This window comes from Schistocerca piceifrons, chromosome 7 (assembly GCF_021461385.2).
Source record: "Schistocerca piceifrons isolate TAMUIC-IGC-003096 chromosome 7, iqSchPice1.1, whole genome shotgun sequence".
NCBI lineage: Eukaryota > Metazoa > Arthropoda > Insecta > Orthoptera > Acrididae > Schistocerca > Schistocerca piceifrons.
In genome coordinates, this window is record NC_060144.1 from 561,735,395 (window position 1) to 561,750,506 (window position 15,112).

General features: G+C 44.5%; 1 protein-coding gene across 1 annotated transcript in view; it reads right to left on the bottom strand.

Annotated features, from left to right (window-relative positions):
* Positions 1-15,112, bottom strand: part of LOC124805367 (box C/D snoRNA protein 1) — an 81,072-nt gene that overhangs the window by 7,810 nt on the left and 58,150 nt on the right. Inside the window, exon 5 of the mRNA XM_047265919.1 lies at positions 13,902-14,188. Within this exon, the coding sequence (XP_047121875.1) occupies positions 13,902-14,188 (287 nt within the window). The remainder of the gene's footprint in view (positions 1-13,901; positions 14,189-15,112) is intronic.

The window sequence follows — 15,112 nt, forward strand, 5'->3', positions numbered from 1 at the left end:
GGCATTATTTTTCTTTTTTACGTTGTCAGACGTGCACCGTGGGCTGATGCACCCAGCCGTATCTCAAGGCTAATGACATCCATATTTTTTTTGTAATTCTCCATTCTTCTTAATCTATTTTTGTACTCAGGGTGCCTCACATTGTAAAGCATCTCATCAGCTTCATATATTTCTATTAATTTTGTAGTTGACGGCACACACAAATTAAACTTCGCAACTACATTTACAAACACACTGCTGGTGACAGAACACAGCAGCGATGCTAGCGTTTCAAGTGGTAACATTACACATTGCAGTGAACAGAAGACAAGATACTTTTATGATCAAATCTACAGCGAGGCCCTAGATTGGATCATATTTATTTTATGACAAGTGAGATTTGACAAAGTTCCCTATTACACGGTCAAGTTTCTTTGACATAAATATTTGACATATCAACTTTAACAAAGAAATATTATAGTGTAATCCTGGCCTTATCTCCATTAAGTTTAAGTTTTGCATCAACGTGGTTCTCTGTTTCTCTGTCCAAGTCTTATCACTTAATTTGTTATTGAAGGTGTTTGTTTGTTTCATGTGAACTCGAAACACGAAAGAAGAAGTGTTAATTTCAACAAAAATATTCAGAAGAATTGTCATTCATAAAATGAGGGAGAAGGGACTTTTCTGAGTCATCATTCTTCTCAATGGTTCAATGTGGCCTGCCACGAGTTGTTCTCCTGTGCCACCCTCTTCCTCTCATAGTAGCACTTGCAACCTACGTCCTCAACCGTTCGCTGAATGTATTCAAATTTCTGTCTTCCTCTATAGTTTTTACCCTCTATGGATTAGAATATGTAATTTTTAAGTATTATGTTTCCACTGCAAATGTGGCAAGAGCAGATGTTAAAGATCATTTAGCTAGTGTAAAGCATAAATCAAATGTGTAGTCTGCAAGCAGTTCAAAAACAATGGACAGTTATTTTGTTTCATATTCATTCAAACAGGACAAATTAGTAACAGCTGGACATTTAGCAAAGTGCAGTCATACCATTAAAAATCATATGTCTTTGAAATCAGTTGTCTACTTCTGGGCTAAGCTACAAACTTTTTAATAATGTCGAAGCAGCAAAAAATATGATGTTGGGCAGAACGAAATCAACAGCTGTTGTGAAATCAGTGTTAGTTCCAGACACTACCAAACAAACATTAATGATCTTTCAAAGGTCATTTATTTTGGTATAGCTGAAGGAATTTGCATCTCCCAAATCAAAGGGAAAATTTGCTTCCACCTTTCACTTTTTTTAAGTTTAACAGAAGTGTCCCTGTTTGCCCGATTTCTGCTTCCAAAATTACATCCATTTTTAGTCAGTTTAAGAGAAATGTTCCAGTTTGTCAAGCAGAAATTATGGTGATCCTAAACCTACATCCTCTTGACTGTGTTTATATGAAGTGAGGCTTTGTTACACATCAGAGTACACAAACACCATGAAAATTTGCTCCAAATTACCTATTTTTCATCAAAGTGTACAGTCCCTTAAAAACAGCTCAAAGTTAAAGTACAGTCTCTGAATAGTAAGGTGATAGGCATTATGGAGCACTGGTATAGAGATGACAAACTGCAGCATGTAGTGCTCTCGTTATATGAATGTGCAAGTTGCTACTGTAGAACTACCTTAAAGGATGGGTAATCATGTACTTACATCAGATGCGGCACACATATTAAAGCTAGGAAAGATCTGATCACAATTACTGTAAATGAGCATTTTGAATAGGCAGCCACAGAACTAACAAACATCCATAAGAAGTCAATCATTCTGTGTGCGTGTTGTTCAGCTACTGACAATGTGGACACTTTCTCTGACACATTAACTGAAGTCTTGGAAAGAGTCTCACTCCCCACAAGTAATATCATCATATGTGGGGACATAAATACTACCACAAGTGTTGAGGGTGAAATCAGTAATAACTTTCTAAATATATTGAACACTTTTGACATGGCAAAAATGGTAAACACTAGAACCAGGTTATTAAAAATTCTGCGTCAGCCTAAGACCTATACTTACAGACATCAACAGGGAAAATTGTAAAATATTTTCAAGATATCTTGGGCTTTCTGAAAATTACTGTCAGATAATAATGCTACAGACAGGCTTGGTAAAACCCACAAAACTGCTGCCTACAAAAGGATCTTCTTGGACATAACATACATAGTTTTTCTAGAGAATTGGCAAATCATTTCTGGGACGAAATGTACATGGGAAACAATGTAGATGTTAAGTCCTCCAAATTCTGTGCACTGTTTATATTAATTTTAGAGGAGATATTTCCAAAAGCAGCAATTACGGAACACTGATGGATAACTGCAGGTATCAAAAGGTCCTCCGAGACAAATTTCTCAATTTGTTACAAAAGCACTGCACTAGTCTACAGTTTCTAGATTGCTATCACAGGTATAAAAAGATAGGAGGGGGCTGCTTGCTGGAAAAACTCATTCAATGACAAAAAACTATGTATTGCAGAAAACCAAAGCAAAGGTAGGTAGGTAGGTTGGTTGGTTTAAAGGCGGGAGAAGGGTCCAAACTACGAGGTCATCGGTCCCTTGTTCCTAATAAAACAAGTGTGAGAATAAAACGGATGAAACATATAACACAAAACGGAAAGAAAGGAAAAGCCACAAGAACGAAAGGAAGGCAACGAACACTAAAAGGAACAAAAGAGGACAAGAAAACAACAGAGAGACACTAGACACAGACGATAGTAAAACATGAAAGCAGATTACAGTGACTGGCCAACCACAAGAATAAAAAGGGAAAGCCAGCCACTCTGCAACACATTAAAACCTCCACCCTAAAAGCACTAGCGTGGAGGACCACAGAGGGACAGAGGACATGCACTAAAACCTACATAGAAGTATAAAACCCACTCTCACGGATAAAACGTAGAAACACCGAAGGCAGGGTGCTGGGAAAGTTAAGAGGCTGCCGCAGAGCAGCTAAAAGTGGGCAGTCCAGCAAGAGGCGGACGACTGTCATTTGGGAGCAACGGCGACACTGAAGGCGGTCCTCGTGACGGAGTAGGTAACCATGCATTAGCCACCCCACAGTGGTGCACAGGGTCGAGTAAATGCAATGATGAAGCTGCTGCCAAACCATAAACCACACTCCCATAGTCAATTCGGTATTGGACAAGGGCTCTGTAGAGCTGCAGCAGTGTATCGCGATCTGCACCCCAATTGGTGCTGCTCAGGCAACGGAGGGCATTGAGGTGCTTCCAGAACTTCTGCTTAAGCTGACTAAGATGAGGGAGCCAGGTCAACTGCGCATCGAAAACCAGTCCTAGGAATTGATATGTCTCCACTACAGTGAGTGGATCGTCATTTAAGTGCGGGTTCTGGATGAACGGTACGACGGCGACAGAAAATGCATGGCAAGACTTTACGGCTGAAAACTGGAAGCTGTGGGCTAGAGCCCATGACTGTGCCTTATAGATGGCTCCCTGGAAGTGCCGCTCAGCAACAACAGTACTGGAGCAGCAGTAGAAAATGCAGAAGTCATCTGCTTACAGAGAAGGTGAGATGGAGGGCCTGACAGCTGCTGCTAGACCGTTAATGGCCACTAAAAATAGAGAGACACTCAATACAGAGCCCTGCAGGACTCCATTCTCCTGGATATGGATGGAACTATGGGAGTCACCAACTTGGACACAGAAAGTACGGAGCGAAAGGTAGTTGTCGATAAAAATCGGGAGTGTCCCCAGAGACCCCACTCATACAATGTGACAAGGATATGATGTCGCAAAGTCGTGTTGTATGCTTCATGTAAGTCAAAAAAGACGGCAATCAGGTGTTGCCGTCTGGAAAACGCTGTTCAGATGGGAGACTTGATGGACACAAGATTATCAGTGGTATAGCGACCCTGGCAGTAGCCGCCCTGACATGGAGCCAGCAAACCACGTGACTCCAGGACCCAACCCAATCGCCGACATACCGTTTGTTCCAGCAGTTTACAAAGAATGTTGGTGAGGCTGATGGGCTGATAGCTATCCACATCAAGTGGGTTTTTACTGGATCTGAGCACCGGAATGATGGTGCTCTCCCTCATTCTGATGGAAAGACGCCATTGCACCAGATCCGATTGAAGATGACGAGAAGATGTCGCTTGTAGTCAGATGAGAGATGTTTAATCATCTGACCGTGGATCTGATCTGGCCCAGGACCTGTGTCGGGGCAATGTGCAAGGGCACTGAGGAGCTCCCACTCTGTAAATGGGGCGTTATAGGATTCACTGCAGCATGTAGTGAATGAGAGGATGTTCCCTTCCAGCCGACATTCGAGTGTGCGAAAGGCTGGGGGGAAATTCTCCGATGCAGAGGCTTGAGCAAAGTGCTCGGTAATCGCATTTGCGTTGGTATAAAACTCGCCATTTATGTTAACACCGGGGACAGTTGTTTGATCTTTGGCCAGATTTGGGGAAGATGTGTGGCACATAATGGTGGAGACATATCTCTCCCAACACCCCTCCTTCCGTTGCTTGATAAGGTAGCGAACACGGGCACAGAGCCATTTAAAGGCTGTGAGGTGCTCCAAGGAAGGGTGCCGCTTATGCCACTGTAGAGCTCACTGATACTCCTTAATTGCTTCAGCAATTTCCGGTGACCACCATGGGACTGCCTTGCGCCTCGGGCACCCTAAAGAGCGAGGGATCGCATTTTCACAATTGTGCTAGTAGCCTGCTCAACCATCACATCGATGTTACCATGTGGGGGATATCTAGCGGTGACAGCAGAGGTGAAAGTTCCCCAGTCCGCCTTGTTCAAAGCCCATCTGGGCAGGCGTCCATGCGCCTGACGTTGGGGCAGTGACAGAAAGATGAGGAAGTGGTCACTACCACACAGGTTGTCATGTGCTCTCCAGTGGATAGATGTGAGAAGTCCTAGGCTGCAAATTGATAAATCAATGGCCGAGTAACTACCATGAGCCACAATGAAGTGTGTGGCGGCCCAAGTATTTAAGAGGCAGAGGTCAAACTGCGACCGTAAAGTTTCGACATCTCTGCCTCGGCCAGTAAGCTCGGTACCACCCCATAAGGGGTTATGGGCATTAAAATCCCCCAGAAGTAGGAAAGGTTTAGGGAGTAGATCAATCACTGCAGCTAATACATTCAGAGGTACTGCACCATCTGGAGGAAGATATACATTGCAGACAGTTACTTCCTGCGCCGTCCTTATTCCGACAGCCACAGCTTCAAGAGGGGTTTAATGGGGCACATTTTCACTACAGACTGAGTTTAGGACATAAATGCAAACTTCACCTGACACTCAATTATAGTTGCTATGGTTCCTGTAATATCCCTTATTAGCTGCGGAGGGCAGGTGTCCGCATTGCTGGGAACCAGGTTTCCTGGAGGGCAACTCAGATAGCAGGTGTAAAGCTTAACAGTTGCCGTAGCTCAGCCAGGCGGTGGAAAAAACTGCCGCAGTTCCACTGGAGGATGACATCGTGAGACTGGGAAGGCACGGAACATTCAATGAGGCTGTTTACGCCTCAGTGTCACCTGCTGCCACCGATTTATTGTCTGAGCAGCCTATATCCATTGCGTCTTGGGTTCTGGCGAGATCTAGGTCCTCAGCAGATGCCAAAATCTCCATCCCATCATTAGCCGCAGAGCTTGTAGGTAACGGTGGTGTGGGTGCCACCGCAATTTCCTTGGTCTTAGGGGTTTTCTTTTTGGATTTCTCTTGCTGCTCCTTGTGTTTCCCTTGCTGGGAGGTCTTCACTGGCTCAGTCTCCAGGACTGAGGAAGCGAGTGAAGCCCTACGACCAGCTGCTTTTGGGCTCTTCAGCCACTGACGGGTGTCATCTTTCCCACTAGAAGACTTACGCTTCTCCGGCTTAGAAATGGGGATGGATGTCCCTGATGGATTGAGGGGGTGGGGGTGGGGGTGAGGGTGGGGGGGGGGGGGGGGGGGTGTTGCTCTCCCGAAGTAGATGGTGCAGGAGCAACAGGGAAATGCCCCCACCATCAAGGGGGCAGGTGTAGTCTTCCAGCTCTGAGAGGTGACCTGGGTTTTCAGAGCGGCGGCGTAAGATGATGTCATACGCACAGGATGCAGGCCTCAGTGTAGGTCAGTCTGTCCAGGGTCTTGTACTCCATGATTTTCCATTCTTTCTGAAGAATCCTGCAGTCAGGCAAGCAAGGCGAATGGTGCTCTCTGCAGTTGACACAGATGGGAGGCGCGGCACATGGAGTATTGGGATGTGATGGTCGTCCGCATTCTCAGCATGTGATGCTGGAAGGACAGCGGGTCGACATATGACCGAACTTACAGCACTTAAAGCACTGCATTAGGGGAGGGATATATGGCTTGACATCACAGCAGTAGACCATCACCTTGACATTCTTGGGCAATGTATCACCCTCAAAGGTCAAGATGAAGGCACCAGTGGCAACCTGATTATCCTTCGGACCCCAGTGGACACGCCGGACGAAATGTACACCTCGCCGCTCTAAACTGGCGTGCAGCTCATCGTTGGACTGCAAAAGGAGGTCTCTGTGAAACATGATACCCTGGACTATATTTAAGCTCTTATGGGGCGTGATGGTTACAGAAACAACCCCCCACTTGTCACAAGCGAGTAACTCCCGTGATTGGGGGCAGAGGGTGCTGTTTTTATCAAGATTGACCCAGCTCTCATTCTGGCTGGACAAGCCCTCCATCTCCCCAAACTTCTCCTCTAAATGCTGAACAAAAAACTGAGGCTTCATTGTCATGAAAGATTCCCCATCAGCTCTCAAACATACAAGGTACCGGGGCGAATAAGATCCACTGCCATCCTTCGCCTCCTGACGTTCCTCCCACGGTGTGCCCAGGGAGGGGAACGATTTGGGATCGAACTCCTGTGCGCTGAATTGAGCTCGTGATCGCTTAGAGTCTGCTGGTGTTTCTCCACAAGCAAGAGATGATGGACTATGCTTCATTGCGTTGTCATCTGCCCTGATGCCACCCACTCTGACCAGGGGCCCTCCCCACGGGTGCCACCCAGCCGCAGCAAAGGCCACCTGGCAGGATGGCCATTGCCGGGAGTCCCAATGCCCAGGGGGTTAGGCATCTACCCCTTGGCATACGTGGGGAGTTAATGACGCAGGCATCAGCAGAGCAATCCCTGTGTGGTCAGGGGGCTACAACCAACAGGGTACATTGTGGCCCCACTAGAACGAACTGGCTAACGTGCTGGATTTCAGGTGCAAAGAAGTCCATGGTCATCGTTGACACAGAAATCGACACTGCATAGCGCATGGTGGAAAACGCACCCAGGAACATGTCTTTGCCCAAGAGATGGAGAATGGGCAGGACTGCAATGCGAAGACAAGAAAGTTGGCTGCAGATGTCAATGCACAACGGACACGATGCACCTTGTAAGGCGCCCTTCCCCAATTGCTCGCTCTTTGGGAAAATTTTGAAGAACGGAGGTCAAACCCTACAGGGGACCATAACATAAAGCCCGAAACATGCGAGACTCCTTTTAGTCACCTTGCACGACAGGCAGGAATACCTCGGGCCTATTCAAACCCCCAGACCTGCAGGGGGGCCAAAGCAAAATAGTGTGGGATGTCATACAATCATACAACAACAAACTGGGAAAGGCAGGCTCAAGTATAACAGCATGCTAATCAATGGCGGAGGTAGAATGATAGCAAATCCTCAGAATTGGCAAATTTTGTAAATGATTATTTCTCTGGTACAGTGAAGCAGTTGCAACAAAATCTTTCTAAAACAAATTGTTGCACCCACAATGACTTACACAGCAAGTACAATGATTTTTTCGAAACAAGTCTAGAAGGCAGAAAGACAACACAGAAATTAAGAAGTCAGCAGGTAAAATTTAGTTTCCAGTCTGTTCTGAACATGTGCATAGAGAGCATATGACCCCATGAATGAACATAATAAATGATTCCTTTAGTCCAGCTACTTTTCCTGAGAATCTAAATCATGCACGAGTTGTGCCCTTACTAAAGAGAGGCAATGTATTAGTCCTGAAAACTACAGGCCACTTTCATTACTGTTGGAAGGGTTAAGTACGTCTTGTCGCATTACAGTGCTGTAGTATATTAAAATGAAAATCATTTGCTAAGAACTATAGTGTATGAAAGTAATTTCTTGTCTTTTCCTGAGTTCAAAATCTCACTCTTTGTGGGTGGATGCTAGCTTTGTTTCCTATGTAGACTAAAGGGAGTACACAGAGATGTGCACGTCGAGTAGCCACCCATAGGGTGTGCAGTGTCAGTGTACGGAGATGGGAAGAAGCATTGCAAAACTTTTCCAAACTATAACTTATATTGTGCATATTGTGTATGAACGGAAGAAAATTCTACAATAGGATTCATGATTTCCTGTTAGAAACTATGCAGTTATCAATGCAAAATTGAGTGAAACAGAATTGATATCTGTCATTCCCCAACAAAGTGTTATAGGGTCTTTGCTGTCCCTAATCTATACAGGGTGGTCAGAAATAGTCTGCAAATCTTGTAACAGTGTTGCAAGGGACACTGTGATGAGAAATAATTGTTTGAAAAAAATTCATTTCTGAGTCATTTAGTGCTGAAGATAGCCAGTTAGTTCATCATGGGTGCAAATTCGGACACTTGCATGCACTAATGCATTGACATCTGTGGGTCCATTGGTTACCACTTGTTCAAATGCTCATTGCCAGTTAAAATGTGTGTTTTTAAAAAGTGATAAATTGAAGTTAGCAAGCCAAACAAAGAACATTTTTGGCACTGAAGAGGGCAGAGAGGGTGGGGGGGGGGGGGGGGGGGAGGGGGGGGGGAGGGGGGAAGAGGAGCAGGGAAGGAGAAAGATGGGCAGTGGCAGTGGCAAACAGTGGAACAACAAGAGGCTATGGAACGAGAATAGGGACAAGATGATAAGATACAGGTGGTGGCAGTAAGTTGCCGGTAGGTTGAGGCGAGGATAATTTCAACAGCAAAGAATGTGTTGTAAGGATGCATACTTCAGAAAAAGTGGTGGTGGAAGGGAGGATCAAAATAGCTTGGGTAATGAAGCAGCCACTATAATCAAGTATGTTATGTACAGCTGCATGTTGTGCTGCAGGGTGGTCTACTTTGCTCTTGGCCACAGTTTGGGTGCGGCTGTTCATCCTGTGGACAGTTGGGTGGTAGTCATACCAATTTGAAGAACTGTGCAATGATTACAACAGAGCTGGTATATGACATAGCTGCTTTCACAGGTGGCCTGGCCTCTGCTGTGATAAGATAAGCCTGTGACAGGACTGGAGTAGGAAGTGCTGGATGGGTAGATTGGGCGGGTCTTGCACCTGGGACTCCCACGGGGATATGATCACTGAGACAAGGGTTTGGGGTTGGGAATGGCATAGGGATGAACTAGGATGTTGTGGAGCTTGGGTGGCAATGGAACACCACTTTAGGAGGTGAGGGGGGGGGAGATCTTGGGTGGGGCATGATGATAGGTAATCACAGGCCTCATGAAGGGTGTGGTTCAGTTGTTTCAGTTAGGAGCTGTAGTGGGTGACAAAGGGGACACTCCTTTGTAGCTGTTTCTTGGGAGTAGTGGGAGGGTTGGGAGTGTGTGGGAGAAAACAGGTTGAAAATTTGTTTGCGAACTAGGTCTGGGGGATAGTGCCTCTCTGTGAAGGCCTTGGTGAGACTTTCAGCATACTAGCAAGGGAGTTCTTGTCACTGCAGATACACCACCCCAGATGGCCAGGCTGTGTGGGATGAATTTCTTGATGTGAATTGGAGAGAAGCTGTCAAAATGCAGGTACTGTTTGTGGTTGGGGCGTTTAATGTGGATGGAGCCCTCAGAGAGTCAACGTCCACGAAGGTGGTATGCTGTGTTGAGGAGAACAAGGTGAAGTGAATGGGAGAGTTGTTGAGGTTGTGAAGGAATAAGGACAGGGTGTCTTGGCCCTGAAATCAGATCCTGAGGATATCATCAATGAACCTGAACCAGACTAAAGGTTTGGCTTTTTGGTAGCCTAGGAAGATCTCTCTAGATGGCCAATAAACAGGTTGGCATAGGAGGGTGACATGCAGGTGCTCCTGGATATGTTGTGGAGTTGTTTGTATACCTTTCCTTCAAAGGAGTAGTAGTTGTGAGTTAGGATAAAGTCAGTGAGGAGCATGAGGAATGAGGCAGTGGGTTTGGACTCTGAAGGATGTTGGGAAAGGTATTTTTCCATAGGCATTAGGGATGTTGGTGTACAGGTGAGTAGCATCAATAGTGATGAGTAGGGATCCAGGAGGTAAAGGAATGGGGATGGTGGATAGTTGTGAAGGAAGTGGTTGGTATCTTTGATGTGGGAGGCTAGATTACAGGCAATTGGTTGGATGTGTTGGCCAATGAGGGCCAAAAGTCTTTCAGTGGGGGGAGGGGGGGGGATAAAAACTGACTACAATGTGCCATCCAGGATTGTTGGGTTTGTGGATTTTTGGAAGCATGTAGAAGGGGTGTGTATGGGGTGTTGTAGGGTTAAGGATGGAAATGGATTCAGGGGAGAGGTTCTGGAAATGGCCTAACCTTTTAAGCACGGGATTGGAGTTTATGTTAGCCTTATGGGATAGGATCACTCTTGCTGAGTTTATAGGTGGAGGAGTCAGATAATTGGCAGAGGCCTTCTGCCAGGTAGTTGTCTGCAGATATAATTACATCTGGAGTGGTTTTGAGGATATTTATGGCTGACATTTCTTTTACTGGAAGGTTGGTATCCTGGGGAAGGATGGCTATGCCAAGTTGGGAGTGTTGGTGGCAGTTTTGGGGATTTTTTCCCAACCCACGCACACTCCCATACCTCATCTACCCCAATCTGGATCCAGCGCCAAGACACCCTATCCTAATTCCTTCACAACCTCAAAACCTTCTCTCACATACAGTTCACCTGGTCCTCCTCAACCCATATGCCACCTTCCTGGACAATGACCTCCTCCTCTCTGATGGCTCCATCCATTCCTCTGTCTACATTAAAACCATCAACTACTAACAGTAATTGCATTTTGACAGCTGACATCCCTTCCACACCAAAAAATCCCTCCCATACAGTCTGGTCACCTGGGGACATCATATCAGCAGTGAAAAGAACTCCCTTGTCCAGTGTGCTGAGGGTCATACCAACATCTTCACTGACCGGCACTATCCCCGAGATTAGTTTGCAAACCGATCTCCCATGCACTTTCCCTGCACACTCCCAATCCTTCCACTACCCCCAGAACTAGCCACAGAGGAGTGCCACCTTCGTTACATAATATCATTCTGGACTGGAACAGCTGAACCATAGCCTTCATCAGGGTTTTGATTATCTATCACCATGCCCTGAAATGAAGGATATCCTAGCCAAGATCCTTCCCAGGCCTCTTGAAGTGATGTTCCATCACCCATGCAAGCTTCACATCATCATAGTCCATTCCTAGGCCACACCCAGTCCCTACCCTTTGGCATAGGAATCAAGACCTGCTCAAACCACGCACCTTACTCCAGACCAACCATAGGCTTTTCCTACCCTATCAGAGGACAGGCCACCTGTGAAGACCCAGGTGCAAGACCCGCTCAAACCACCCACCCAGTACTTCCTACTCCAGTCCTGTCACAGGTATTTCCTACCCCATCAGAGGATGGACCACCTGTGAAAGTGTCATATACCAGCTCTGCTGCAATCATTGTGCTGCCTTTTATATTGGTACAACTACCAACCAGCTGTCCACAAGAATGAATGGCCACTGATAAACTGTGGCCAAGAGCAAGGTAGACTACCCTATAGTACAACATGCAGCTGAACAACATGCTTGATTTCAATGGCTGCAGCCATCTGTATCCTCTCCTCTACCAATAATTTTCCTGAACCACATCGATGGAAGCTACCCTCACAGCACAATCTCTGCTACCTAAATTATTCTAGCTTCAAGCTGTGGCAACCTACTGCCCCCACACCCACCACCCAACAGCTTGCACCCCTTCTAAATAATCATCTCTACCGCATTCTCATCTCCCACCCTCTGTGTGCTGACCTCTGCCAATGCATCTCCCCTTCCCCGCTCCTCTTCTTTTTGCTCCCTCCCCCCTTGGACTCACAGCCTCTGGATGCTGCACTTTTGGTGGTTGTCTAGTCCCTGCATGCTCCACCAGACAGTGCTCCTCCTCCCTGCTCCCCCCCCCCCCCCTCCCAATCTGTACGCTGCTCTCCTTCTTCCCCACCCCCTCGAGATTGCTGGTTCTGTTCTATGTAACAGCTACATTCTGACCTGAGCTGCCAGAGATGGTGGTCACATGCTCGTGAGGTGTTCTTGCTTGTGTGAATGATTGTGTGCGTTTCCTTTTCTGAAGAAGGCTTTGGCCAAAGGCTAATGTGTAACTGCCTTTTTGTTGTGCCACTCTGAAACATCTATCATCTTATAGTGAATAGCAATCTATATTTTATTTATATTGATGATATTCCTCTCTGTATAAACAATTTACAACACAATTTGAGCAGCCTTCGTCGACTGTTCGCAGATGATGCTGTCATTTACTGTATAGTGAAGTCATCAGAAGATCAAAACCAATGGCAAAATGATTAAGACAAAAATATCTGTATGATGCAAAAAGTGGCAACTGTCTTTGAATAAGGTGAAGTGTAAGGTAACTCACAAGAGTGTGAAAAGAAATCCATTAAATTTCAGTTACAAGATAAATCTGGGAATTGGAAAAGTTGTGGTAAGTTCTATGGGACCAAACTGCTGAGCTTACAAACTACTTAATCCAACTTAAACTAATTTATGCTAAGGACAACACACACACCCGTGCCCAAAGGAGGACTTGAACTTCCAACGGGGAGAGCCATGAGAACCATGGCAAGACTCCTCAGACCATGCAGCTACCCTGCGCAGCAGTTACACGATAAACCACATTACTTTAAAGCCCATAAACTCAACTAAATATCTAGGAATTACAATTATGAACAACTTAAATTGGAACAATCACATAGATAATGTTGTGGGGACAGCAAACCTAAGACTGTGTTTTAGCGGCAGAACACTTAGAAGATGTACTTTAGAGACTGTCTACACTTAGCTTGTCTGTCCTCTGCTAAAGTATTCCTGTGCAGTATAAGATCCTTAACAGATACAATTTATGAGGGACACTGAAAAAGTCCTAAAAAGGGCAGCTCATTTTGTTTTAATAGGGAAGAGAGTGTCGTGGATATGATACACAAGTTGGGATGGCAATCATTAAAACAAAGGCGTTTTTTGTTGTGGTGAGATCTTTTTACAAAATTTCAATCACCAACTTTCTCCTCTGAATGTACATATATTTTACTGTAACCAACCTACATAGGGAGAAATAATCATTGTAATACAGTAACAGAGATCAGAGTTCATACTCAAAGATTTAAAGTGTTCATGCACTTTAAGAGAGTGGACTGACAGAGAAAGTCTAAAGGTGGTTCAAAGAACTCTCTGCCAGCCACTTAAGTGTGAAATGCAGAATAATCATGTAGATGTAGATACCAACCAGTGAAACAGTACAGTTGATAAGATGCTGACCTCATGCTCAGGAGGATAGAGTTTTTCTCTGTCTGATCATCCTAATTCCAGTTTTCCTAAATCGTTCAGGCAAATGCCAGGCCACAGCTGACCAACTATCCTATCCTCATAAAACATACTTACATATTCTACGTGTGTATACATTTTTGAGCTTTTGTTTTCATTGTATTATGACGACAAATCAAGAGTCATTGTAATATGATACCTGGATAAATAAATGAAATGAACAGACCTATTGGTGACCCAACACATATACCATTTGGTGAGTTATTGCCTTTTGTCATTTCATAACTTCAAATAACTGTTATGGTATTCTGTCTACACTCTTATGTTAACACACATATCACATATAATGTTATCTTATCTTACCTATATCCACAATGTTGAACATGTGTTTGTTGTGCCTCTTCACAACGTATATTGTTGGATACTCAATAACAGTCTTCCCCTTCAAATTTTCTCTCAAACTTTCATGCGGGTCAAGTTCAAAGAACTGTGTTTCCTTCTTACGACACAACTCTGCCTTTAGAAGTAACAACAGCCCTGGAAGTCCTATTGCATAATAAGACTGCAGTTTCTGTTGATCTGACAGTGGAGTGTTGTCACGTACCAAGAAGCTACGAGTGAAGTGTGACAGAAGCTCAGTCTCAAGGCACCTAAAAACCCAAATTTTTTATTGGAAAAATTCTTTCAAATAAACACAAAGAAAAGAGAGTTAAAATAAATGACATATAAGATAATCCATAGTGTGATAAGTTTACTTCTTCAAAATGATAGAAGAAAAAAAAACTATAGTAGTGGTACCATTCTAAATATCCTCCTGTGTGTATCAGCTCAAAACCTATTGTATCTATCACATCACAAGAAATACTGTACACATCTGTGGTATATCTTCATGTGTTTTAATGAATTTTTAATAAAATCCAGCTTTTTAATATAAAGTAAAAAAATTAAAATCTTATTATATACATAATAAAATTACTTGGAGGCAGGATGCGGGCCAGTGCTTTCCTTTAGGAGCCAAAAATGCTAATACTGCTTATAAACACATCGGAAATAGCATTAACTATTTCTAACCCTCAGAACTATCAGTTCCTTTGTCAGGAAAGTTGCAAAGAAAAGCCAAGCACTCAGACCATAGCTTAAGAGAAACCCATCTGTTTGAGAATAAAAGGAAATATAAATGGAGGGAAGCATGATCAAAAATAGCTGGAAGTCAACAGCAGTACTCTGGTTAGCACTATAACAGCTGCAGCTAGAGAGATGATAAAAGGAATGAATGAGAAGTAAAGATGGGTTAAGAGGGAGAGAAGTGAGAAGTGGAATGAACAGCGCAATTGCGAACTTCCTCTAAATCATCTCTGGATGGAATCCTGGTCCATTACTTGCCAGGCACCAACTCTGACCCCTTCTCCCTAACACCTCCCTATTATACTTTCCTTCCTTTGTCCTCACAACAGTTGAGCCCATCTTGACCTCTGTCTGAGTGACCAGCCCTTCCTTCAAAAAATAACCCACTTTCATTCCTGAGGAAGGAACAAACAGTTCCAAAAACTAGGAATAGTTTTTTTCAGTTATTC